Here is a 27,972-nt window from a genome sequence, read left to right as displayed (position 1 = left end):
GTGTTGCCTATTGCTTAAAGGTCGTGTCTTTGATACAGGTTTTGGTGGCTGCACTTAAACGCGGGCGAGGTTATTAAAAAAGAGAGGAACGCACATGTGCTCTTATTTATATGTGCGTTAGGTAACTACAAATGTGAAAAGTTTTTTTCAAAGTCCCCTGCTACGGCTTGCCCTTCACCACCCCCCCATCGAGTTTTTGGCCCCTAAAATTTCAGAATCCAATGTAGTTTTCCTTCTTTTTAATCAAAAACGAGTATACTTACCATGTATTTTTGTTTACTTGAAAGGCCATCTCATAATGAAATGCCCCTCTTTCTCTTCCCGCCTCACAAAGTGTCTATAGATGAAGCTTTTTCATGACAGCACTAGGGTAGCAAAGCTTCCTCATATTGAAATGCCCCTCCTTCCCTCCCCGCCTCACAAAGTGTCTATAGATGAAGCTTTGTGATGACCGCACTAGGTAGCAAAGTACAACTGGTTTCCTGTGAAGTACGTAGTGAAACGATGCCAATGGGTGTCGGCAGGGAGGTGCAAAAGGGGCACCTACACCCCTCGAGCCATACAAGTACTTGCCCTCTATTCAAGCTACACCAGCGCTACACCCACACCCCCTCTTTCCGTGATGCATCACGGCTTTGAACCCCAGCCCCCTTCAGACAAAATCCTTCCGGCGCTCATGGCGATGCCTATACTTTTAATACGGATACATGACTCAAAATGTGAAACACACGCCAATCGTCATGAGTACCATGAAACCCTCGGGGATGTGCTTTAGCAGAAAAGCGCATGCTCACTGCTCAGCCAGGTGGTACTGTTCCAGCTTGAGGATCTTGGTGACTATGGGTGCGCTGAAGTTCTTTTGGTTCTCCTTCAGCGACCGCTGCGCCTCGTTCTCCTGGGCATCATTGTGGCAGAAGATGATGGACATGTACTCCCTGGAGACGTGTTCACGGGTCGGATCGTGGTTCGGCCAAAAGAGCTTCAGCAGCTCTCTGAAGCTCGTCTCTCTGGGGTCGTACTCGATGCGCACCACCTCGGTGTAGTCGGATCTGAGACAGAGCGGGCGGGAAAGGTTCCACCATGGGCATGTCGTGAAGCGTGTACAACCAGCTGACAGACATTCACGCGTCGATTAAAAAAAGAAGAATAATAAACGATAGGGCAGCATCTCAGCTCTTTATTTCTCAAGATATATGTTGCGAGTGGATTTTAAAAGAGCCGGATAGTCTTAACATGGCGAGTTTTGGAAACATTTATTGAGCCAACCTGATGAAAATACGAGGGCAACAAGTATTCTGAAATTTGTGACTTCATACTGCTGTAGACAGCGCCAAAAGTTCAGAGACCACGAGACGCGAGAAAAAGCTGATTATTCTCGCTGCTTCGTCAAGCAGCCTTAAAGTTAGACTTTCGGCCTGTTTTAAAAAGCGCAAATAACGTGCACTGTGCAGTTCGATTGAAAATAGTCACGAATTGTTGAAAAATTCAGTTTTCTCAGGCATAGCGAAGTCTAAACATTTGTCGCCGACTTTAAGTACCAGCTTCTGGGTTTTGGTGCGAATTGAAAACATTACCTGCCCTTTGTTTTTGTCTTGTACGTGGTAACGAAGACATATGTTTGCGAAATTATCAGTTATCAGATTAAATTGATTTATTGTTTCAGTTAGGTTTTCCTTCCGATTACCTTGTTCTCCATGTAAGGCGTCGATTAATTGCTAAGTAGACGAGACTTTCCGCGAAGCAGGAGGAAATCACGAGCGTCCGCAGGACAAATGACGTATACAACGGGCATCTTGTCGACTAGAGGTCACCTCGATCGCGGGAGCCGTGCGGTTTGTTGATCGGCAACATGTTCGTCAGAAATGCGCTGAACATGTATAGTTCTATACATAATCCTCTGAAACACACCTTTTATATTCACCACTTATTCATTTACCCATCACGAAATGTCGTATTCTGCTGCTTCCGCGTCGCATGCCGATAAGGCCATATCCACTTTTGTTCGCCCATGAGTACAATCAGTTAGAAATTAAGTACAGTTGGACGCATCCTAATCATCATTGTGAGAAGCTCGAGTCTTTTCATTGCAAATAAACGGACAGCTTGAACTAAGCCTCGCCTAACGTAGACTCCAAGTGTGTTTGATTTTTATCATTCTTTCTTATACATCCATTCTGTACCACTCGTTTTCAGCAGAGGTATATGTACGTAAACATGACAACTTTATGATTACTATGATTACTTGCAAGCGAATTCCATTTGGAAGCTGGCACGAGAAAGTACTTAAACACTTACTCGTCGTCCTCATCTTCCCGGGCACTCCTGCATTTTTGCAGACAACAGTGAGGTACTCTGCCGAGCACAGTATCGCAGAAACCGTGTACACCGCCAGCGCGGCAGCACCAGCCAAATTGGTGCAAGCAAGCAGCGTATACGCACAGCTGCTAAAGTGCAATGATCGTCAAAGGAAGTGTATACAGCCACATGTCATTAGTTATTCATCAAACGTCATTAGTGATTTTATCAAGCTATTCAGCCTGTACTGAAACGGCAGCGCCTCGACAGCATGGCTCTCTCTCTCACTCAGTCTATCAGATGGAAAAACTTCAGAGAATAAATCTTCGGCCGAGTTGGTGGTTCATTATACTGACAACAGCGGAACAAGGGACAAGGAATAGGAAGAAAACAAGCGAGAAAAACTTTTTTTAAAATCAATATTAGACTTCAGTGAGCCTCACCGTAATAGCGGACTTGACACGCATATGCAAGTGCCAAACTATAGCTAAAATATGTGTTCAGTGTATGCTTCATAAAAGGTGAAAATATGAGACATTACGTTCAATTGTTACTTGCGGAAAAACAATTAACATTACAGTGATTGATGCATTCATTATGCCACGTGCATCTTGAATGAGTTCAGCTATAGTGAAAACAAAACTTAAATAGCAGTCACTGCAACTGGGTTAGTTGCATCATCAACAAACGAAGGTTGTCACTTGATACTGTTTTCCTCTATTATTATAACTTTGTCTGCAATATTTGAGGTACAAACATATGCAGGTTTTTGTGTAAATCTACACACTGCGAAATAGACACATAGTGGACCACGATTATAAATCAAGGTAGTAATTCGCCTGACAGCCCTGACACAGCCGTTCTATCCGGAGTTGCTTTGTACGCCTGACATATAATGCATGCAGGCGTCCCACAGCAAACGCAGAAAGCATCAGCCCACTTACAGTGAGCGGTAGGTGGGATCCTTCTTGCTACCTCCGGCATAGGCAGCAGTGGTCCGCAAAACTCCCTTGACGCAACCGTACAAGGACTCGGATTTCCAGAAGCAGCCCATGCCGAAAGTGGCCTTCTCGAATGGCACATCAGGCTCGTACAGGGTCCTTGTGGATGGCTGGATCTGGGGTAATGGACCATTGCAATCGTGATGAAAAAGAAAATAAAGAATAGAAGCCCAACGGGAAACTCTGGACGAAAAGCGCTTTCGTATGAAATGCAGCTCATCCACTTTTAAGGTCACAAGAACCTTGAGCGGACGTCGCTATTTCATATTGAGTTGGCAATTGTGAAATATGGTCTATTCGAGTCGGCGTATATAGTATTTCTTTTTGTAATATTTAAAAAAAAAAACACCGTATCTGGACGAAAGCTCAGTTGGTTTTGTATGCGCTGATTATAAAGTCGCATAAAAACTACACACCAACTATTTTTCATCGGTAATGTCAATAATAAATTATTCTGTAAGTTTGTGGGTGTTATGTCTTATATATGAGTGATCTGATTTACGTAATGGCTTCCGCAAAGCGCATTGTGTACGGCTATCTTGGCACGTATACATGTGAATGCGTGTTTGTTTACTGTATTGCATCATCATCATCATGATCATTATCATCATCATCAGCAGCAGCAGCCTGACTACGCCCACTGCAACACAAAGGCTTCTCCCATGTTCCTCCAGTCAAGTCGGTCCTGTGCTTGCTGCTGCTTTACACTCGCAAACTTCCTAATCTCATCTGCCCACCTAGCTTTGTGTCTCCCCCTAATCCGCATGCTTTTTCTGGGAATCCAGTCAGTTATCCTTAATGACCAGCGGTTATCCTGCCTGCCCGGCCCATTTCTTCTTCTTGATTTTAACTATGATATCATTAACCCTGATCTGTTCCCTGATCGATCCACTCTGCTGTCTTCTTGTCTCTTAAGGTTACACCTATCATTTTCCTTTCCATCGCTCGCTGCGTCATTCTCAATTTAAGTTGAACTCTCTTTGTAAGCCTTTGTAAATTTTATATATGCCTGTCTGGAATGCGTGAAGCCACTTCTTAACAAAATGTCCCATGTACTTCTTTTTTATAACTTTCATATGACAATGTCCGTGTTGCACTTATTCGTTAATATATCATTGTAGATTTGTGTCATGGCTTGTTAAGGCTTTGCCACGGAATCAGTGTATATCTTGAAATGTGTAGATTCGTGCATATGCACAAGGTATTTTTTTGTTTGTTTCTTGCTTTTTTTGAATAATAGATATTATTTTTGAAAAATAACATGACGGCAAGGCATCTGTCGTGTACGCACATACATACGTCGCGAAGGAAATGCATTGCTGCCACTAAAATTATATTAACAGACTAAATAAGAAAACCACGAACTTTATTATCAAATTGAGGGAAGTTGCTCGTACAGAAAAACTGTGTGGCTTCACAATGCATGGCAAACCCATTGACATTAAAAATAAGAAAACGTGTGTATATAATTTGAGTTACTCATGATTGAGTTTCACTGGCGATATCTTAACCGAACACGCCGGGCGCTCTGGAAAGACGTCCGCTCTGCTGCACAAAAGACCGGAATTTACGGCGAAAAGAAAGCGTTGGAATTTCAATGAAAGAACATTGCAGCATATTGTCACGAGGTCTGGAAAAAAAAACAATCATCTGAAGTCACGAGTGAACCACTCGTTCCATGCCTGTGATGTGTGGCGAGAAAGCACAAAAACACTCTTCCGCCTCATGCACCATGGATGTACAAGTAGAAGCATAGCATGCAGGGTCTGCCCTTGATTTTCACGCTGTACGCAGTGAAAGAAAAATTGGAATTTCGGTTTTCTTGCGCAGAGCACGGGAAAGTTATGCATGAAACATCGCACAAAAAGGTATAAGGCGATACGCGGGTACAAAGTAGACTATGTTTCTATTTCCACAGTACTGCAACAATGCACCTTCATTCAAAATTCGTCACGGTAAGTTACAATCTTGTGTAAAACAGCCGCCCTTTCTGTGCTACCAGCGCCACGCTCGGTTGAAATTTGGCATGCATTTATAAGGACCAGGATGCATGAACGGGTCTCGAACTTGTGTTGAATCGCTACGCCCGTAAAGAGATAGAGCGACAAATGCGCAGGGAGTAAAGGCACTGATGAGTCCAATGTATGCTTTCCAGTATACTACTTACTGCCCCTGAGCCACTCCCCATTCTGGGGAACTGTACGAGTCGCCGATCAGATCACTTCTTGCATCCGTGACAAGGCACCGTAATTTTACCTGCGTACTAAAAGGCATTTCTTATTGTAGGCAACACTCGTTAAATATGCCTGTGCCTGGTACGTTTACTTCGAAAAATTCCAATACAGTTTTTTATTATAAATAATAAAAATTAAAAATAATAAAATTTAAAATAAATTATAAAAATAAAAAAACTAAGATGTAGCTTGGTCGAAAAGAGTTGTTCACGCTACAATTTTCATGCGTTGCGGTTTCTCCACGAACACAGCGGTTACTTCATCGACACTGACTTGTATTTAGTGAATGGTTATTAGGGCCATATCATTAAACCGCTCTTCAGCCATCCGATTCTTCTAATACGTTTTCTCTCTTTTCAGTGTCGAGAAGGTCGGTTCTGCAGCAGCTGTACTCACTGGGAACGTTGCCAATATCTTGAGGGGTGTGTGATTGTTCGGGAAGAGGGCTTTGTCGCATTCAGCTAAAGCATCTGTCGCAAAGCGGAGAAATTCGTCCTCTTGCATGGCTTTCCATTTAGTTTTTCCAGATTTCCCATTCACCTTTCAGTGTAAGGATGTGAGCTGTCGTCGTACCTCTCAGGTGATAAAAAATGAAGGCTGGCTGCATAGATTCCAATTTGCCTTTGGAGGCATGCTTTTTCAACACAATTGCAAACTTTGCAGTGTTTTGTGATGGTTTGCAAAGCGCCGTTTGAGGGAAGATTCCAGGTCATCTATGTACGGAATGAACAAGGCTCGCGTGTAGTACTTATCGGCTACTACAATAGCTTGACCGCTACCTCTGCGTTCCTACCCGTGGAGTCTCGCACTTTACTCTGAACTCCGCCGTACTGTTTTCACATACACAAAATATTTTGTTAAATTCTGTCTCCGTGTTAGTTCTTCTCTCTTCTCTTAGTCAGCACCAAGTCAACCTGCTCCAAGGCGACATTCATGCCAATAGATTCACTGTGCAGATACACAGACTAATGGTGTATCCTATAAGAATGCCTCACTAACAGCGAGGCATACGTAAGTTGGGCGAACAGATTCGCTGATGGGGGCAATAAGCGATGGACGCTTTTGCTTTGTCACGGAAGGTGTCCGTAAACTCCTCAAGGAAGCGAACTATATCGTAAAGCGCTTCTACAAACAATTCAACTGAATCATGATGTTTCACCCACCTTGTTTCACGCAATCGGCGCAGCGAGCCGAAGGACTTTGTAGACGCTTCTGGGTGTTTTTTTCAGGAGAGATGTCCTTTTGGGTGACACCCGAAAGAAAATGCACACTTCACTTATTGTGCCAAAAGCCCGTCGAATATTTTGGACAGCTGAGGCGTCACTGAAACAATCGATGGGCAATGTGTGTACAAAGCGATTGGGAAGTCGTTCCGGATGAGTGCCTGTACACCATTGAATGCCCCATGCCGCTGCTCCATCGCGTCCTTTGTCTCTCATCCCGTTCAAGTGCAGGCCTTGGTTCAGCGGCTCCCTTTTCAGAGTGTCAGAAAATTATAGACGCATTGACGTCGTCAACAGCTACAAAGCAGGGGAAATCATCCCGAATACTCGAAGTAGTGGGATCGACGTAGCGTATATGCACAACGAGAAGTGTTCTATTTGGAACACATACATTGTTTCGTCTGCAAGCACCGAAAAAAAATTTAGTCTTTTTTACCTGTATGACAATTTTATCTTAGCTTGCATAAGCTTGCCAATTATCGAAATAACTTTATTTTGAATGTGCCGGCTGGAGTACAGGGCACTGCTGCCTGCTGTGCATGTGATTGGCCAAAATGGTGTCTTCTCCGTTCTCTCTCTCTCTGTCTTTCTCTCTCTCTCTCTCTATATATAGGTAAGCATGGTGGTTGAGTATATATATATATATATATATATATATATATATATATATATATATATATATATATATATATATATATATATGCAGGCATGGTGGTTGAGTGGCCGTAGCGTTGCATATAGTCCTGTAGATCCTCCGTGAGCGGTCACAACGTTGTTTATTTCGGCATTCCGGCCTAGAGTCTGGCCTTCATCAGGATTAAAGGTACAGTTGGTTGGTGCTCAGCTTTATACAATCTCAAATAAGAGGAAAAGGAAAGAGGAAAAAGACAGTAAAAAAGAAAAAAGGAGAAAAAGAATATAAGGTGGACTCCCCTCGGGTGCCCCCCTTCCACTCTTCCTTGCACTTCCCCCTTCATCTCCCTTTCTCCCCTTCACCTTTCTGATGTCAGCGGTCTGTGTATGCTTCCTTTCACTAACGCACTCTTCCCTACCAGACGGCGCCTCCTGGCCCTGGCGGTTCGGTGTGGGGCAAAAAAGAGCTTTTTTAGGAAGTTCTAAGCCTTTAACTACTCGGAGCCCCGTCAACATTTCGTCGTAGAAAGAGGGGTGCCGCGTATTGCGGCAGAGGCTGGCAAGCGGGCGCAATGCGAATTCCTTGCCCGCTTCTGGATTACACGTGCAGTGGGGGCCTCCCGGCTGTGCACAGGGTTGCTGTTGGGCGTGTCATGCATTCGACAAACTATCATGAACGCTCTTAGAGACGGGATTTAAATCAAATCGAGAACGTGAACAACGAGACTCATACCTTATCCACCGATTTAACACCCACGATAGAGGAATAAATGAGAATCCTGGTACACTTGCAGCAAATAAAGCATTAGAAAACAATAACGGCAATAATGAAAATAGTAACTGAGTTCTCGGCACTGCAGCTGCGAAGGGCACTGGACGACTCAAAACAATTCCAAGTGTAACTACTCTTCCTAAGTGCAGCTATCGTCTGTTTTCTGTTTTATTTTACTACCCAATCAATGGTGCCATGCATGGCATGCCCAATAGCAAACCTGTGCACAGCCGGTAGGTCCCCACTGCACGCGTAGTCCAGAAGCGGGCAAGAAATTGGCATTGTGCCCGCTTACCAGCCTCTGCCGCAATACGCGGCTCCACTCTTTTTACGACGAAATGTTGACGGAGCTCCGAGTAGTTAAAGGCTTAGAACTTCCTAAAAAAGCTCTTTTTTGCCCCACACCGAACCGCCAGGGCCAGGAGGCGCCGTCTGGTAGGAAAGAATGCGTTAGTGAAAGAAAGCAAACACAGACCGCTGACATCAGAAAGGTGAAGGGGAGAAAAGGGAGAGAGATGAAAGGGGAAGTGCAAGGAAGAGTGGAAGGGCGGCACCCAAGGGGAGTCCACGTTATATTCTTTTTCTTTTTTTCTTTGTTACTGTCTTTTTCCTCTTTCCTTTCCCTCTGATTGGAAATTGTATAAAGCTTAGCACCAACAAACTGTTCCTTTAATCCTGATGAAGGCCAGACTCTAGGCCGGAACGTCGAAATACACCACGTTGTGACCGCTCACGGAAGATCTACTGGACTATATATATATATATATATTGCTGGTTCATCGATCTCTCAACTTGAAAAGTCTGTAAACAAATATCTAAATAAGTTGTCTTCCTGGATTAAACTAAACAAGTTGCGGCTGAACGCGAGTAAAACTAAATATATATTGTTTGCACCCATTAATAAGTCACGGAATATAAGTCTAAGTGTCTCCTTTGAGGGTCAGACTTTAGAACAAGTCAAGGTACAGAAATTCTTGGGTGTGTGGTTCCAGGAAGACCTTTCCTGGAATGAACATATAAATAAATTGGCAGCAGATCTAAGTAGAAGCGTTGGATGTATGTACAAACTATGTCCGTTATTACCACTTTGGCTAAAGAAAGCGTTATATTATACACTGATATATTTCAGGCTAAGTTATTGTGTCTTTTGTTGGGGAACAACGACGGCTCAAAACTATAAAACATTACTTACACTACAAAAGAAGGTACTAAGACTATTCGAGGGATATTACGGTATGCCACAAAGTCTTAGCGCACGTCCGTTATTCCATAAATCTCATATTACAAGCAAACCAAATATATTATTATAAGTTATTATTGTATATCCAAAATAATAAACTATACCCCATGTACGATTCTTCTCGATGTGCTGAGTACTATCTCCGTACACATAGTATAAGAACACCGAAAACTAGAACAACCTATGGTCAACAACATATTGATTATCAAATACCGAGTCTCCTCAACAAACTGGGGGACGTACTTGACCTAAATAAGAAAACTTCCAAAAATAAGTTCAAGGAATTTCTCCTTTATAATTGTATTAAATACCCTTAATACAGAAATTTGGATTATTTATTACTTTCTGTGTCCCAATTGCTTAGAGTACACTATTTGTGTGCTTTTGTTGTTGTTTTTTGTGCTTATTGTTTGTTCAAGGTGCTTAGGAATGTATGTGTCTCCAGATGCTTTCCTTACCTCACCTATAGTATATATTGCGATGCTTTTAGGTATTTCATTACTATTTACTGTCCTGTTCTTTCTTTATATTTGTGATGGTTACATGTGTGATCAGAATTTGCAAATTGTATCTGTATATAATGATGTTCTCTAATTGCGGCTAAGTTGTGTATGACATGTTATTTTTAGTTTTTATTTTATTTTATTTTGCCAGACTGTACTTCGGAGCAAAATCCTCCGTCAGGCTATGTAGCATTTTGCTTTTGCTTCGTTTTTTCTGTTGCACGTACAGAAAATAAATCTCAGTTGAAATAAAAAAAATATATATATATATATTGTGAAGAAGAAAACGCATCGTTGGTAAGCAACATCGCCACCGCTTGGGTACTGGGTGCTGGGCTTCTCTCGCTCGGCTCGTGCTGATCATCGCCAGCATCTGCTTGAGTGTTGCTCTTGCCCGATCGTGTTTCATCGTTGGACCACCGTCGCAACAGTCGCCAATAAACCCTTTTTCAATTGGTGGAGGGTGCTGACATTCCCCGCCGCCTGAACCTGGGTGCTGCCATTCGCCGTCACCTAAACCTGGAGCTGCGCAACCGAACGCTACCTCCCATCATGGCTACCAACAACGTGCAACCTGGCTCTTCCACTCCATCCCCCAGCAACCCCGGCGTTCTTCGTTTGCGAGAGCCCAAAATCTTTAGCGGAGCTGATGAGACCGACGTGGAGGACTAGTTCGCTAACTACGAACTGGTGAGCGCAAACAAGTGGGATGACGCGGACAAACTGACCAACGTCATCTTTTACCTCCCTGACGTGGCCGAAATGTGGTATAACAACCACAAGAACGACATTACGACGTGGTCCATCTTCAAAACGTCGTTTGCTGACGTTTTCGGCCGACCCGCTGTCCGCAAGTCCAGAGCCGAACAACGCTTGCGGACTCGCGCACCGAAGCCATCTGAATCGTTCACCAGTTACATCGAAGACATTATAGGTCTTTGCAACCGTGTGAACAACGCCATGCCCGAGTCGGAGAAGATTCAACACATCCTCAAAGGGATAAATGACGGCGCATTTCAGATGCTCCTGGCGCGCAATCCTGCCACCGTTGCGGAACTTGTGACCTTATGTCAAAGTTTCGACGAGTTGAGGAAGCAGCGCGCCCTGACTCGGCCATTTTCCTAACACGCTGACTCACTATCTAGTCTTACTTCTGTTCCTGATTACTCAACAACCCTGCAAGAGATCAAATACTTTGTGCGTGAAGAAGTAGCTCGGCAGCTGTCGTTGATTCCCTTCACACAGCAGCCACCGTCCTCTCGTCTGCCCTCACCACTCCGCGACGTTATTGCCGAAGAGGTAGCTCAGGCTGTTCCCGTCGCTGCCCACCAGCAGCCTGTGGCCATGCCTGTTCCCCATGCGCCAGCTATGCAGCCCGTGGCCGCGCCTCTTACTTATGCCCAGGTGGTACGCAGCAGACCCCGCCAGCAGTTTTTCCCACCCATGCCTGCAGTTGCTCCTCACTCTACCCCTCTTACGACACCTTGGGCCACACCGCGAGTCAGCAATTCCTGGTGCACTACTGACAATCGACCGATCTGCTACGCCTGCGGTACTCCAGGACACGTGGCACGATATCGTCGTCGTCGCTTCCAATCGCAACGCAACGCTACTTGGCCGTTACCGTATGACCCGCAGCCCACGCACCTACCTGCTCCCTATCCTTCACCGCAGTATGGCTACACTAATCTTCCCGAGTCTCAGTCACCCCAGCCCCCAGCTCCGACTCACTCTCCCCGCTCGCCGTCTCCTCGCAGGCGATCTCTCTCCCCAATGCGTCCCCGACCCGCTTCCTCCAACCGGGAAAACTGAACGCCGCAGTTCCAGAGGCAAGAACTGCGCCGTCATCGAAATGTTCAAGTCCTCGCACTTCACCTGCTAACGTCGTTGCCATATCTGTCGATGGTGTTTCTACGTTTGCCCTCATCGACACAGGTGCTGCCGTTTCTGTTATAGCCGCCCAGCTCTGCCGCTCCCTACGCAAAGTGACCCCGCCGCTCTCTGGACTATCGCTTCGTACGGCTAGCGCACAACCAGTTCGACCTCTCGACACCTGTACAGCCCGCATTTTCATCCAAGGCTCTATGTACGTTGTCGAGTTCATCGTCCTTTCGGTGTGCTCGCATGACGTTATCCTCGGGTGGGACTTCCTGTCACATCATCATGCCGTCATCGACTGCGCACGCGCTGAAGTTCAATTTTCGCACCTGTCTGACGAACCTTTGCACGAAACTCTTGAGCGGTCCCCAAAACTCGTCGTACGTGAAGATTCTGAAATTTCGCCAGCCTCTCTTGCCGTTGTCCCTGTTTGCTGCGATCACCATAACGACGCTACAGTAATGTTTACACCTTCCGACAATTTCATGAGCCGCAGAGCCGTTTCCTTGCCTTTCGCTACACTCGACGTCACTGCGAGCCGAAGCAATATTTTCGTCCACAACCCCCTTTCTGCACCGCTTACGCTACTTGCCGGCGAATGTCTCGGTCGAATGGAGTACCTCGATTCCTCTTTATTGCTCAACATGCCAGACGAATCGTGCAGTAGCGCCTCGACCGAGCTTCATGCCCTTTCACCACTGGAATGCTCATCGAGTGACACCTTCTCGAGTTCTATCGCCGACACCTTAAGTGCCCATGAACGCGCCGAGCTTCTTAATTTCCTCCAGCACTTCGCGAATTCATTCGGCTTTTCTCAGCCGCTGTTGGGTCGGACTTCCGCAGTGCACCACTACATTGACACCGGTTCGCAGCAGCCATTGCGTCAAAGACCGTACCGTGTCTCTGCTGCAGAACGTCACGTCATCAACGACCAGGTCGAAGAGATGCTACGCCGTCTCGTTATTCAACCATCGCACAGTCCTTGGGCATCTCCTGTCGTTCTAGTTCGAAAGAAGGATGGATCGATTCGATTTTGCGTCGACTACCGACGATTAAACAAGGTGACGCGGAAAGACGTCTATCCATTACCGCGGATCGATGACGCCCTTGACAGCCTCCAAGGAGCCGAATTCTTCTCCTCCTTAGACTTACGATCTGGATACTGGCAGGTTCCTATGGCAGAAGCTGATCGCCAGAAAACTGCGTTCATTACACCAGATGGCCTGTACGAATTCAAGGTAATGCCATTTGGGCTTTGTAATGCTCCTGCCACGTTTGAACGACTCATGGACAACACACTGCGTGGACTGAAGTGGTCTGTGTGTCTATGCTACCTCGACGACATTGTCGTTTTCTCTCCCGATTTTCCAACACATCTGCTTCGGCTGCAACTGGTTCTGACGTGTTTAACCAACGCTGGGCTCCAACTGGACCTTAAAAAGTCCCGCTTCGCCGCGCGAGAGCTGTCCATCTTAGGGCACATCGTGTTCAAGCATGGTGTTCGACCCGACCCTGCAAAACTGCGAGCAGTCGCTGATTTCCCGAAACCTACTACACTGAAAGAATTACGCAGTTTTGTCGGACTATGCTCTTACTTCCGGCGCTTCGTGCGAAATTTTGCGTCGATCATGTCACCACTGACCAACCTCCTATGCGGTGATGCAGACCTTTCATCCTGGTCTTCTGACTGCGACGTTGCGTTTGCCACGCTCCGTGGTCTGCTAACATCTCCTCCAATTCTTCGGCATTTCGACCCAACAGCTGCAACGGAAGTTCACACAGACGCTAGTGGGGTTGGTCTAGGCGCCGTCCTCGCCCAACGCAAGCCGGGCTACTCCGAATACGTCGTCGCTTATGCGAGTCGCACACTTACTAAAGCTGAGGCCAATTACAGCGTCACTGAAAAAGAGTGCTTGGCGCTAGTGTGGGCGCTTCGAAAGTTCCGCCCTTATTTGTACGGTCGCCCATTCGACCTGGTAACGGACCACCATGCACTTTGTTGGCTCGTCACATTGAAAGATCCTTCTGGCCGCCTAGCTCGGTGGGCACTGCAAATCCAGGAGTACGACATTCGTGTCATCTATCGCAGCGGACGCAAGCATTCTGACGCCGACGCCCTGTCGCGTTCGCCTTTACCTCCCGACTCGGCCTGTGGAACCACTGGTACCAACTCCATCGCATCTCTCGACCTCGACTCCTTTACCAGTGAACAACACAAGGACCCGTGGATCGCTTACCTTTTTAACTGTCTCTCTGGATCATCAACCACTGTGGTACCACGATCTCTCCGACGTCAAGCTGCTCATTTCGCCATTCGTGATCGGCTGCTACACCGACGCAACTACGCCCCTGAAGGTCGTAAGTGGCTCTTGGTTGTCCCGCGCAGCTTGCGATCACAAATCTGCGCCTCCTTTCACGACGATCCTCAATGTGGTCATGCCGGAGTTTTTAAAATTTACGAACGCATTCGCCATCGCTTCTACTGGCGCGGAATGTATAATTTCGTTCGAAAATTTGTTATGGGCTGCCCTGACTGTCAACGCCGCAAATCACCGCCTTTCTAATCGTCCGGTGCGCTTCGACCGCTTCCGTGCCCTGCCAAACCTTTCGATCGGATCGGAATTGATCTCTATGGCCCTCTACCGACATCAGATGAAAATCGGTGGATCATAGTCGCTGTGGACCATTTAACACGCTACGCTACGCTGAGACCGCCGCCCTTCCAAGTGCCACTGCGCGGGACGTAGCGTCCTTCGTCCTTCATCGCTTCGTACTACGACATGGTGCACCTCGAGAACTACTAAGCGACCGAGGTCGAGCCTTCCTATCAGAAGTCGTCACGTCTCTGCTTTCTGAATGCCATGTTGTTCATCGCAAGACCACGGCATACCACCCGCACACTAACGGGCTCACGGAAAGATTTAACCGCACCCTTGGCGATATGCTCGCCATGTATGTGACATCCGATCATACTAACTGGGATCGCATTCTTCCATTCATCACGTTCGCATATAACACCGCGGCACAGTCTACCACTGGATTTTCACCTTTCTTTCTTCTTTATGGACGCGAACCATCCCACACCATCGACACTCTCCTTCCATACCGTCCTGACGCATCCGAATGCCCATCTGTGTCCGAAGCTGCCCGAAATGCGGAAGAGTGCCGTGAACTCCCACGCACCGTTACGTCACAAGAACAACAGCGCCAGAAAGAAAACAACGCCGACTCTTCACAAAGCCCCAGCTATTCCCCGGGATCACTTGTATGGCTGGCTGTTCCTTACCAAACCCCCGGCATTTCCTCAAAACTCGTTCCAAAGTACGAGGGCCCATACCGCGTTTTGAAGCAAACCTCGCCGGTGAATTTTCTCATCGAGCCACTTTCCCCGTCTGACGACATGCGCCGCTGTGGACGTGACATCGTCCACGTCGCCCGCCTTAAGCCGTATCATAGCCCTCTGCCTCCAAACTCTTAGGTCGCCAGGATGGCTTTTTCGGCGGGGGCGAATTGTGAAGAAGAAAACGCATCGTTGGTAAGCAACATCGCCACCGCTTGGGTACATGGTGCTGGGCTTCTCTCGCTCGGCTCGTGCTGATCATCGCCAGCATCTGCTTGACTGTTGCTCTTGCCCGATCGTGTTTCATCGTTGGACCACCGTCGCAACAGTCGCCAATAAATCCTTTTTCAATATATATATATATATATTGTTACGTGAAGGAGACTGACTCAGAGGGGTAGTCACCAATTTATTTACAGCCGGTTAGGCGAGCAGCGCCAGCCACACAGATTAGCTCGTGCCAGTCTATCTGCTTCGTCTTCTTCAGCTCCATGCACTGGCACGTAGCATGACCCCCGGCGGCGGAGGCACCGTCCCGGTGCTTTAAAGATCGTTATCTGACGCATTATTGTAGGGCTTGATCCGCGAGACGTGTACGATGTCACTGGGCCGCATAGTAGATGATGATGGACAGATGGGGCTGATCTCGTTGGTGACAGGTGTTACTTGACGCAATATACAGTAGGGTCCCGTTTAATGAGACAGAAGTTTTTCGGATAGGCCCAGCCGACGATGAGGGGACCAGAGTAAAACGAGGGTACCGGGAGCGAAATGTACGTCTCTATGTTCCGCATCCTACCGACGGCATTGGTTGGTTTGCGACGCCATCAGCCGAGCGCGAGCGAGCTGACGGGCATGATCGGCTCGCGCAATCGCGTCGCGGGCATACTCGCTGGCGGACGAGGTGTGAGCTGAGATGACTGTGTCCAGTGGTAAAGTCGGCTCTCTTCCGTACAATAAGTAGAACGGCGAAAAGCCCGCTGTGTCGTGACGGGATGAATTATACGCGAAAGTTGCGTAGGGTATGGCAAGGTCCCAGTCTTGGTGGTCGGGCGACACGTACATAGCGAGCATATTTGTTAAAGTGCGGTTAAATCGTTCCGCAAGGCCGTTTGTTTGAGGGTGGTAAGCGGTTGTCAGTCTGTGTTGCGTGGAACAAGAACGCAGAATGTCGGCGATGACTTGGGATAGAAATGTACAGCCACGGTCTGTGAGAAGCTGTCTCGGCGCACCGTGAATCAATATAACGTCCCGTAACAAGAAGTCAGCGACGTCGGTTGCACAGCTGGTCGGTAGAGCTCGCGTAATAGCGTAGCGTGTAGCATAGTCTGTGATGATGGCTATATATTTGTTTCCCAATGTTGATGTGGGAAAAGGACAAGCAGGTCTAACCCAATACAGTAAAATGGTTCCGCGGGTATGTCAATTGGTTGAAGATGGCCAGCGGGTAGCAGTGACGGTGTCTTACGACGTTGGCATAGGTCACATGTGGCGACCTATCGGTGTACCGAACGAGCAAGGCCTGGCCAGAAAAAATGGCGCCGGACGCGCTCGTACGTGCGGGATGCGCCAAGGTGTCCAGCCGTGGGAGCGTCGTGAAGTTCGGTGAGAACACAGTGGCGCAAATGCTTAGGCACAACGATGAGAAGGTCGGGCCCATCTAGTCGGAAATCGCGACGGTATAGCACACCCTTTTGAATGACAAAGTAGCGGACGGAAGCATCATTTGTGGAGGATTCCATACGGCTGATGATGTCAAGCAGCTCTGGATCACGCTTCTGTTCTTCCCCAATATTAAAGAAGTCGGACACTGACAAGATAGAGTTCTCCGTGGGCTTGTCAGTGTCCTCAGGATCGTCGACAGGGTACCGGGAGAGGCAATCGGCATCACAGTGTAGGTGGCCAGATTTGTAGACCACCGAATAGGAAAACTCTTGCAGACGCAAAGCCCAGCGACCAAGGCGGCCTGATGGATCTTCCAGAGAGTTCAGCCAGCAGAGTGCGTGGTGGTCGGTAACTACCGAAAATGGGCGTCCGTATAGATAAGGTCGAAATTTCGCCACCGCCCATACAAGAGCCAAGCACTCACGCTCTGTTATCGAATAGTTACGTTCAGGGGCGGATAGGAGGCGGCTGGCATATGCAATAACGAAATCATGGCTATGTTGTTTCTGAGCCAGCACTGCACCGATGCCATGCCCACTTGCATCTGTACGGATTTCCGTAGGGGCAGCAGGGTTGAAGTGTGCCAGAATCGGAGGGGTAGTGAGAAGAGCGACAAGAGTCGAGAACGCAGAAGCCTCTTCAGAGCCCCATGAAAACGGGACTTCTTTCTTGAGGAGCTGCGTAAGCGGCCTCGCTATGTGCGCAAAATTTTTCACGAAGCGCCGGAAGTAGGAGCATAGTCCGATAAAGCTGCGTACATCCTTCGTAGATCGTGGTACAGGAAAGTTTTTGACGGCGCTGATTTTTGCCGGGTCTGGTTGTACACCGTTGGCGTCTACTAAATGGCCAAGCACTGTAATTTGATGGCGTTCAAAGTGACATTTGGACGAGTTGAGCTGCAGGCCAGCGCGACGGAAGATTCCCAGGATGGCTGAGAGGCGCCCTATGTGAGTTTCAAATGTTGGTGAAAAGACGATGACGTCGTCCAAGTAGCACAAACAGGTGGACCATTTGAATCCTATGAGCAGGGAGTCCATCATTCGTTCGAAGGTGGCTGGAGCGTTACAAAGGCCGAAGGGCATGACCTTGAACTGATATGGGCCATCGGGGGTAATGAATGCCGTCTTTTCACGGTCCATTTCATCTACCTCTATCTGCCAGTAGCCGGAACGAAGGTCTATGGAGGAAAAATAGTGGGACCCATAGAGGCAATCAAGCGCATCATCTATTTGTGGCAGAGGGTAGACGTCTTTTTTGGTAATTTTGTTTAGGTGTTGATAATCCACACAGAAACGCCATGTACCGTCTTTCTTGCGGACTAGCACTACAGGAGAAGCCCAAGGACTGCAAGATGGCTCAATGATGTCCTTGGCGAGCATTTTGTCGACCTCACTTTGGATGATGTGACGCTCGGCCGCCGACACCCGATATAGACGCCCATGAATAGGATGCTCATTACCAGTGTTTATGCGGTGGCTCATACCGGTAGCTTTCCCCAACGGACGGCCGCTGATGTCAAAAACGTCAATGTAGGACAGTGGAACCCAGTGGAGCTCATCAGTCTGCTGCAGTGTTAAGTTGGAAGCGATCATCGAAGTAATAGTGCTGTCGGAGCAAGTGGCAGACTGATGTTGAGCGTGGGGTTCAGAAGGGGTGGCCATCGCGAAAACATCTACTGCATTGTCTTCTAAGGTGCAGAGCAACGCCAAAGAGATCCCTTGTGGCAAAACTTGAGGTGTCAAGCTAAAGTTGACAACTGGGAGGCACGTAGAATTTCCTGCGATGGACAGAATGGTGTGGGGTAATGTAATGCCACGGCTTATGAGAACATCGGTGATAGGGGTCAGAACATAGTCACCGTCGGGAACTGGTGGTATTGAGACGAGCTCTATGTAGGTCAGTGTCTGCGGAGGGAGGCGCGCGTGTTCGTTGTGCAGAGGCGATTCGGCCGTTCTGTAAGAGGTTCTGTTGCGGGCAAGTGTAGACGGAGCGTACTGGTCGAACAGTCTATGAGGGCAGAATGCGCGGATAGGAAGTCGAGGCCTAAGATTACGTCGTGGGGGCATTTATCAAGGATGGTGAAGAGAACAAGTGTGTGTCGATGCGCAATGCTCACACGAGCGGAGCACATTCCAACGATAGATGCTATGCCACCATCCGCAACACGGAGGAACTGGGTGGTCGCAGGTGTGAGAATCTTCTTGAGCTTGCGGCGAAAATCACTCGTCATCACGGAAAGTTGGGCGCCGGCGTCGACAAGAGCAGTGACATGTACGCCGTCTACTTGTACGTCTATGAGGTTCCGTTTTGTCGGTATCGTCAAAAGAGGATTTTCGGTCAGTCCGAGCGATGCAGCGCCACCTCCGGGGGCTTTCCGTCGGAGAACCTCGTGGGAAGGCGGGGGAAGATGGTCGGCGGAGCTGTGGAGAACGAGACTGGCGACATTGGGGGGATGGAGAGCGGGAGTAGCGGTGTTCAGAAGCAAGTTCCTGGGCAAAATGGTCGCGGCTGGTCTCATGGCGATAGGCAGGACGTGCATAGAAGGGACGAGAGGACGGTTGTGCAGGAGGACCCTAGCGACTTCTGCAATGGCGAGAAATGTGCCCGATTCTGTGACACGAGAAGCATATCGGCTTGTCATCGTGTGTTCGCCATGTGGACGGATTACGGAACATTGAGGGAGAGCCGGTCGGGAAGGGACGTGCAGGCGTGTATCGGGGCTGGTAGTCGGTGCGGGGAGGCGGTGAGATAGAGTGAATTGCCAAGCTGGCGATTTCCTGCCGGACGACTGCTTGAATGAGAGGCAACGTAATTGGCGGAGAGGGGTCAGGGGACGTTGTTCTCACCTTAGCTGGAGCAGCGGCTTCAAGCTCCCGCCTGACGATTCGCGTCAAGTTGTCACAGGTTTCTGGTGGATGATATGTGTCGAGACATGAGGACGTCGTAGTGGTGTTCGGGAGGCGCTGGAACTGATGGGAGATGCGTCTGCTTTTAGCTTGTTGGAACCGGCGGCATTCTTGAATGATCGCATCAACAGATGACACATTGTTGAATACCAACAAGTTGAACGCTTCGTCGGCGATACCCTTTAGGATATGGGCAACTTTTTCAGGTTCAGACATATTTTCGTCAGCTTGGCGGCATAGTGAAAGGACAGCTTGAATATAACCGATGTAGGGCTCCGTGGAAGATTGTGCGCGAGTCGACAACTCATTTTTCGCAGCTTCACGACGACCAGAGATGTTGCCAAAAAGCTCACGGATCTTTGCCTTGAAGCTGTCCCAGCTTGTTATGTCATGCTCGTGGTTATCAAACCAAACACGAGGGGTTCCGTCGAGATAAAAGATGACGTTTGCGAGCATAAGAGTGGGATCCCACCTGTAAGTGGCGCTGACGCGTTCGTAGAGGCGTAGCCACTGGTCGACGTTGGAACCCTCGCTGCCCGAGAACACGCCGGAGTCTTTGAGCGCGGGAATCGTCACGAAAGTTGTTGCGGGCGCGGGGTTGACAGGTCGGGCAGAAGGGGGAGCGACCGGAAAGGATGTAGCCGAATGTTGGGTGGTCATGTTGTAAGCCGCGAAGGAGCGTCCGCTTCGGAGTTCCGTGGCGAGGACGGGGATCGCACAACTCCACCAAATATGTTACGTGAAGGAGACTGACTCAGAGGGGTAGTCACCGATGTATTTACAGCCGGTTAGGCGAGCAGCGCCAGCCACACAGATTAGCTCGTGCCAGTCTATCTGCTTCGTCTTCTTCAGCTCCATGCACTGGCACGCAGCAATATATAAGGGAAAGAAGTGTATACCTATGGGCTCGTTTTTCCGTGTTTTCACAAAATAATAATGAGATCTAACAGACAATGATGCCAAGAAATGTATAGGACAAGTTATTAGAACCAATGTAATGTAAATAAGAAGAAAGAAAAGTGGGTGAAAAATAACTTGCCGTGAGCGGGAAGGACTATTGGTCAGCTGCCAGCTCGTAATAGGTTCACGTGCTACGTGACGCCACACAGGCTCATAAAAGGCTGTTCCACACTCGCCGCTATGGCTACGGATGGCGCTGACTGACACTCCCACGTTTAAATTCACATGTAAACCCAATAAAGTGGCTGGGGGGATAGCCGCCGTGATAGCTCAGTGGTTAGAGCATCGAACGCGTTATTCGAAGGTCGTAGGTTCCTGCTCACGGCAAGTTATTTTTTCACCCACTTCTTTTCTTACGATTCGAGTATGCGCAGCGCACTGCAGGAGGTTCCCTGGCTTACCGGCCCGGAGGCACGGAGGGTCAGACAGTGAGGCGTCAGTTAGTGAAGTCTGTTCTCTAGGGATAACGTAGATCGCTCAATCAGAAAAGACGTGTTTGATGATGTAGTGCGGTCAGTCAGAATGTTGAAAAGTATGAACAGATGACGCCGTGGGAGCAGCAACAAATTTCATAGAGGGCCGCCGAGGAGACAAGTGATCACCTCCTACTGCGAAGGATAACAAATCGTCAGCGCTGTTGTCTTGGTGGAGTGAATCGTCAAGCCCATGAATATGAAAGGAGCTTTGTGAAGACCTGCAGTGTAACAAGGTCCAGATATGAGGTGGAGCTCGTGGAGAACATCCGATGTGTTTTGATTACAAACACGACGTCTAAATCACTACCTGTTCTTTCAGAAGTGAACTATTGCTGCATTGCTGTTCCTGTAAATGATAAATACAGAACGTTCGAGTGAAAGGCTTTTGCACGGCGTTCGAACCGAACCAACACTTGCTCCAGCTACTATAACTTTCGTCGTTTACCAGTGTAAGCATGATCGAGTGCGTCCAATGAGCACCGATACGGCAGAACGAAAGCTTGAGAACAAGAAGGGACGCAATGACTCGCGCAATATCGGAACGGCTATTCTGTCCCAACGCACGGCGGCGATCTCTTGCTGCCGTCGCTCTTTTTAATAAGACCTTGCGGTAATTGATTAAAACTATGTTGGCGGATGAGATATAGTAGGTGTTGAGCACCCTACCCAAGAGCAGTTATTAGACTTTCCTTGAAGTTTCAGTCACCACACATACGAGGAACGTACGTTCCTCGCATGTCTCTGCATTGACAGCGCGTCTCTGCATTGAAGGTCTGCCAAGGAAATACACGTGGAGTCCTTTCGAGTTGATTTGGCTGCTTCTGGCGTACGAATAATTTACCAAATAAAAAGTAGACGTGGTGCTTCCAATGGCTGAAATGAATGGCAACGCTTCGTTAGCAATAGAGCTTGACGCGTCTCGCCCCCCACATTGCATCCTTCCAACAAAGCCCACTTTCATAAACCTATTTCAATGCTCTTGCACAACAGGCTCTGTCCACCTTCCAAGATGGACCACGAAGGCAATCGTCGATGAAGACTTTGAAATCGACATTGTCAGGTCCGTAACCTCGATGCTAGAGCTCAGCATCGTACATATTTCCGATCAAGGCGGTCAATTGCAACGTCGGAACAGACACAAATGTTCCAAGAAAGCACAAGTTCCATCACGATTATCTTCATCAGGACCTAAATGAGGCGGTCTTTTAAAGGCGAGTTGACATCTGCAATTGGGGCCTCATCAAAACTGATGAAAAATGACTTTTTGCACAGAATAATTTGTGCTGATGAAGCTTGGTTTTGTCGAAATGGGAGTGTTGATCTTCACAACGACCATTATTGGGCACAAAAAAGCCCACACTGGCTGAGGCAGCACAAGCATCAAGTTCAATGGGGTGTGAATGTGTGGTGCAGCATACTCGAGGACAGAATCATCGGACCTCACTTTTTTTTTACTATACTTGAACGGTAAGATGTGCACAGAAGAAATATTATCCGTTGTCATTGATGACCTTGTCTGCAGTCTTTCCCTGAATCACCAGCGCCAAGTATGGTTTCAGCACGATGGAGCACCACCGCATTTTTCTGCAAGGGCGAAAGATTGGTTGGACATACGTTTTCCACAATAGTGGATTGGGCGCACAGGAGCGATGCGTTGGCCACCAAGATCTTCTGACCTTTCAAAGCTAGACTGTTTCCTTTGGAGCTACGTTAAAGATCGAGTTTACGTAACAAAGCCCAGTGATGTTAATGACATGACGGACAGAATGACATCTGTCTGTGCAAGTATTCCTGTAGAAGTAGTGCACCGAGTCGACGCGAGAGTGGTTCATTCTTTGCGTTGCCGCCGAAGGCAGGCATTTTGAACACTTTTTTGGGGCATTGACGTCTTGAGAGGTGAAGAGTTTCGATAAGATTTGTGCATGACCGAAATCATCTTATGTAGCAGCAGGAAATATGCGATAGCAATGACAAAACTGCTTCAACTATTATTGGTAGAGTCGTTGCTCTCGATTTCAATAAAAGTGGCAGTACTCGGACATCAGCAGTCAAGCTATTCGCGTAGCCCAGGCAACGATCACGCACGCTTCTCTAGTCATTATTCCGCACGCGCACTAGGATCCAGATTCTCCGCTCGCACCATTATCTCGGCATCGTATCTGCCACTATCGTTAGAGGCTCTGCAGTTGCGTGTTAGGACACTGGTTCCAAGGGTTCTTCGTTTTTTTTTTATTTCGACGGCCGAGGGGGCAAGGGTAATTGCTATCATATATGCCAATACGCTTCCACCCTCTTCACACACGAACACCACACGCAACATATGCGTCACTTTGAGGAGGAGCCTTGCGCGGACCCTCACCCTCTTGCATGCGTAATCATGCGAAAGACAAACTTTACAGCCGGATATCTCGGAGCACAGGTGTGCTAGATAGAAAACAAATATTCCAACTGAAGCTGTGTACAAACACCACTGCCCACATTTTTTTTTTCGATCAAGACATGCAGACTTACCGCAGCTCGTGAAAAGCTAATTAATAAATTCTAGTCAATGGGACTTCTGACAGCGATAAGTATCATAAATGTTTCTGTCCCCCAGGTCGCTGAACATGTTTTAACAAGTGGTTGCTAGCCTTCGAGTGCCTAATTAAAAAAATTGTGAAGCTTCATTTTGAACACCCAATATAGCGCACGCCCGCTTATTCCAACTTCACTTAGTTCAAACAATTTTGTAGTTCCATTCGAGTTAGAATTAATGAGCTTTTACAGTGTTACTCCAAGTGCTCTTCGGTCATTTATATAATATGCCAATACAATAAATCATGGTATTTTTAAAATTTTTAATGCTTTATTTATATAACTATGGATGGATGATAGGTGTAAGAGAGAAGCAAGCTTCATCACAGACAATTAATTTACTGACTGCATCGAGAACCTCAGGCATGACAACGCTACGTTTCATTTACACACCTACTTACCTAAAAAGTAGGCAAAGTGCATGCGCATTCGGTATTACGCCAGACTCCTAATGCACAAATGAACGAATGAAAGTTGACTAGTAACGCCCCGCTGCGGTGGTCTAGTGGCTAAGGTACTCGGCTGCTGACCCGCAGGGCGCGGGTTCGAATCCCGGCTGCGGCGGCTGCATTTCTGATGGAGGCAGAAAGGTTGTAGGCCCGTGTGCTCAGATTTGGGTGCACGTTAAAGAACCCCAGGTGGTCTAAATTTCCGGAGCCCTCCACTACGGCGTCTCTCATAATCATATAGTGTTTTTGGGACGTTAAACCCCACATATCAATCAATCAATCAATCAATCAAGTTGACTAGTAACGTAAAGAGATCAGGGTGGACCTTCAAACTAATTTACAAGCATGTAGCTTAACGCTCAGGTGCCTCGTAAAACAGTATGCTGTGCGAAAAAGTTTCGTAGAACGGGGCCATTATTCGTAATGCGCAGTGCCTCGAGGAAATACATGCAACAGAATGGCGATACCGGTTTTCCTGTATTACTTGCGCCAAATCAACCGCACAATCACGTTTATAGCATTATTTATAATGTTCAAGACCTACAATTTCTCTTCGCAAGGCACAATTGCAGAAAAAAGAAGAGAGAGAGAGAGGGCGCCCCCCCGGCTCCTTCTTGAGTTTAACATGTGGGTGATTCAGATAACTGTTGGCATGCGGGAGGAAATGCGATGTCACGCAGCTGAATATTTCCGACTGAGAGAGTAAAAAAAAAACACGAAAACATTATTTCGCATGAAGCTAGTTTAATAATAATTGCTTAGATTTTGCATACCAACAAAGCAACGCTATTATGAGGAACGCTGAAATGTAGGGCTCCGAACATAGTGGCCACCCCACATAAACCTAAGTAGGTGGACGAATTAACCATATACAACAACATGAAAATTATGTGTTTATAAACAAATGTAGCATAATTTGTTGCATAACAGCAGTAATCCTGCACTCTAGGCACTTTGAGACCTTTCGAAAGTGTGGAGTACAAAGTAACAAAAAAACCCCCCAAAAAACGCGCTGTATTGTGGTGTGACAGATAAATTGTCTCGTTCCACTTTCATTTTTAAAGTGCGCTATCCGCACCTCACCACTCGTAACGAGTGAGGCAGGGTCATTGTTTCGGCGAATGGCGAGAGAACGCCAGAACAGCTGCGGTGTATACTGTATTCCACTGACGTGTGTCCAGTACCCTCCTGCGGACCGTCCGCTATACTATCGGTGCGAGTGAAGATCGCGCTGAGCGGTGGAGGGCGCGCGATTAGATTGTGTCGATCTGCAACCTCGCCTCTTTTGATCACCGCGCATGCTAACAGGGCCGGACCGTGCGCGTGCTAAGCGCCAAACAAGAAGCTGACATCCACCAAGCTCGCTGACGCGCTCTTCACACAAACAGCTGCATGCAGACGGCTCGCAAGCAGAAGGTCGAAAGGTGCGTACACATGCAGCTCTGTCCTCCCGCGCACAGCCACCTGGTTCTGTAGGCGGTGTGTGACGCGCCATCCAGCTCTATACTCCACGTTGCACGCAACTGTTCTGTAGCGGAGACCGACTGGCATGAAAGCCGTCGATAAGAATGCTAACACGCGGTGTAGAATATACAGGAAGAGTGCAGGATCACGACGGCCTTGATTTTGCGTACTATGGAGCTGAAGAAAACAACGTGTAAAGGATGTGGCATGGCTCTTTAGAATTGCATGCATAGACGCAAAAAGTAATCTTACATTCATTTGATGCCTGCTGCAACTTTGGAGCACTCTGGTATTTGTGCAGGTGTTTGTGCATCAACTGAGCTAGATTATGCACCGATCCCTATTTCTGGGTTTTCTTTTTCTGGAATGCTTCCTGCCTGTCTGTCCGCCTGTCTGTCTATTTTTTTGACTTCGCAGGCATGAAACTTTTCATGCAACCCACATATACCGTTAGAAGACGGAGTTAAGTTAAAGGCGCAAATTATAGCAGCATCTCCATATTATACTTGAATACATCCGATTTGGCAGTCCTGCCGAAATATAATGTCAGTTTTACGTGCTTTTTCGGTATTTGCCACGTAATTTAATGCAAAGGTAGCTGGCGAACATGGTACGGTCATTGTATACGCCAATCGAAAAGTCGTACAAACTGCATTATTTCGCTGTACACAGGAACTGGAGTCAATAATAATAATAATTGTTGGGGTTTAACGTCCCAAAACCACCTTAAAATTATGAGAGACGCCGTATAGTGGAGGGATCCGGAAATTTCGACTACCTGGGGTTCTTTAACGTGCACCCAAATCTGAGCACACGGGCCTACAGCATTTTCGCCTCCATCGGAAATGCAGCCGCCGCAGCCGGGATTCGAATCCGCGACCTGCGGGTCAGCAGCCGAGTGCCTTAGCCACTAGACCAACGTGGCGGGTTGTAGTCGAGACTCGTCTCAACGACCGCATATCTATGAAGGCAAACAAACTCCTCCTAGATAGCAGAAGGCCCGCAGGCTTCGTGCTGCGATTTCATGCGGGAAGAAGAATAGCCCGTGCGTATACGTTTCAATGGTGTATTGTACGCGTGCGATATGCCATGCAGTAGTATTGTCATCGATAATCCGTGATGCATTTCAGAACCCGGTAACGCGGCCACTATGAAACTTCCAAGGCGAGCTCTTATTTATTTTCAGAAAAAAGCGTTAGCTAGTTGCCATTAATTTTAATAATCGAAGGTGTTTTATGTGCCATGACCACGATATGATTTTGAGGCATCTCGTAGTTGAGACCCCGGATTAATAAATCAAAATTGGTGGAATTTAACACCCCCAAACCACCATGTGATTATGAGAGATGCCGTAGTGGAGGACTCCGGAAATTCGAACCACCTGGGTTCTTCTTTTTTTACGTGCACCTAAATCTAAGCTCATGGGCCTCAAGCATTTTCACTTCCATCGAAAATGCAGCCGCCGCGGCTGGGATTGGATCCCACGACTTGCAAATCAGCAGCTGGGCATTAAAAAAAAAATAACTCCGTTTCATCCATCAGGTGCAACGCTGTGGAAGCTATGCGAGAGGTTCGGTCAGCAAAGGGTATAACTCCGCGCGTTTCGTGGTCGCTCGCGTTACTTCTGACGAGTGCCGGTGCACCCTCGCGTTTCTTTGTGCTCCCTTTTGGCGCGACTGGCGAACAGAAAAAAAAAGCGGGGTGAGCACAAAAGAACGCGGGTACCGAACGAAAGTTCGGGTGGCCGCCATAACGACGTACCCAGAGTGGAGAGCCTGTATGTGACGTCACGGGAAAATTAAACTATACAGCCACATAATAACAGACGTTCAGCGGTGCTTTTGTTTGTAAAGCACATAATATCTATCTTCAATTCATTTCGCCGTAATAACGAGAGAAAAATTATATTATTGGTGGTAAGGACATCGAACTACTTTTTGTTGCGAACGCATCGACTGCAACAAGTCATGCTACAGCTGCCGCAACGTTGCACATGATGTGGGAAACAGAGTATAGTGCCTTCCACTAGACAACCGTGGTAGAGCGTACTAGAAGTTCACTAGGAGATCATTCTAGTGCACTCTAGCCACGACGGGTCTAGACACCGGATCAATTTTGACTACCTGGTGTACTTTAAAGTGTCGAACTAGACGGCTGTTCTTACATCACGTCCCCGTCGAAATGTAGCCGCCATTACCGGGAATGGATGCAGCGTCCGCGAGCTTAGCAGGGCAACAACCTATATCTGCTATGAGCTGCTACGGCGGGTAGCCAAATAACTGATCTCTGAATAGGCGGGTATAGGTGTTATATACACTTATAGAACAAATATTCGAATATGTTTTTACACCAAGTCCTA

The 27,972-nt window shown here is 47.6% G+C and overlaps 2 protein-coding genes across 12 annotated transcripts in view; one reads left to right on the top strand and one right to left on the bottom strand.

Annotated features, from left to right (window-relative positions):
* LOC119181551 (protein FAM210B, mitochondrial) overlaps positions 1-27,972 on the top strand; it is a 375,755-nt gene that overhangs the window by 34,627 nt on the left and 313,156 nt on the right. The gene's annotated exons all lie outside the window — the stretch shown is intronic.
* The window catches only part of LOC119176405 (peptide methionine sulfoxide reductase), a 39,021-nt gene that overhangs the window by 1,416 nt on the left and 9,633 nt on the right, over positions 1-27,972 (bottom strand). The window contains exons 2-5 of one of the 2 annotated variants that reach the window (XM_075877583.1): positions 5,464-5,559; positions 3,240-3,412; positions 2,296-2,322; positions 795-1,049 (exon numbers count right to left, since the gene is read on the bottom strand). In XM_075877583.1, coding sequence (XP_075733698.1) covers positions 795-1,049; positions 2,296-2,322; positions 3,240-3,412; positions 5,464-5,484 — 476 coding nt within the window. In that variant the 5' untranslated portion in view covers positions 5,485-5,559. The remainder of the gene's footprint in view (positions 1-794; positions 1,050-2,295; positions 2,323-3,239; positions 3,413-5,463; positions 5,560-27,972) is intronic. The other variant, XM_037427666.2, reaches the window with a different exon arrangement.

The sequence above is a fragment of the Rhipicephalus microplus genome, chromosome X, assembly GCF_043290135.1.
Source record: "Rhipicephalus microplus isolate Deutch F79 chromosome X, USDA_Rmic, whole genome shotgun sequence".
Classification (NCBI taxonomy): Eukaryota; Metazoa; Arthropoda; class Arachnida; order Ixodida; family Ixodidae; genus Rhipicephalus; species Rhipicephalus microplus.
Note: the sequence above shows the minus strand (reverse complement) of the source record. Positions and strands in the feature narration are given on the sequence as shown.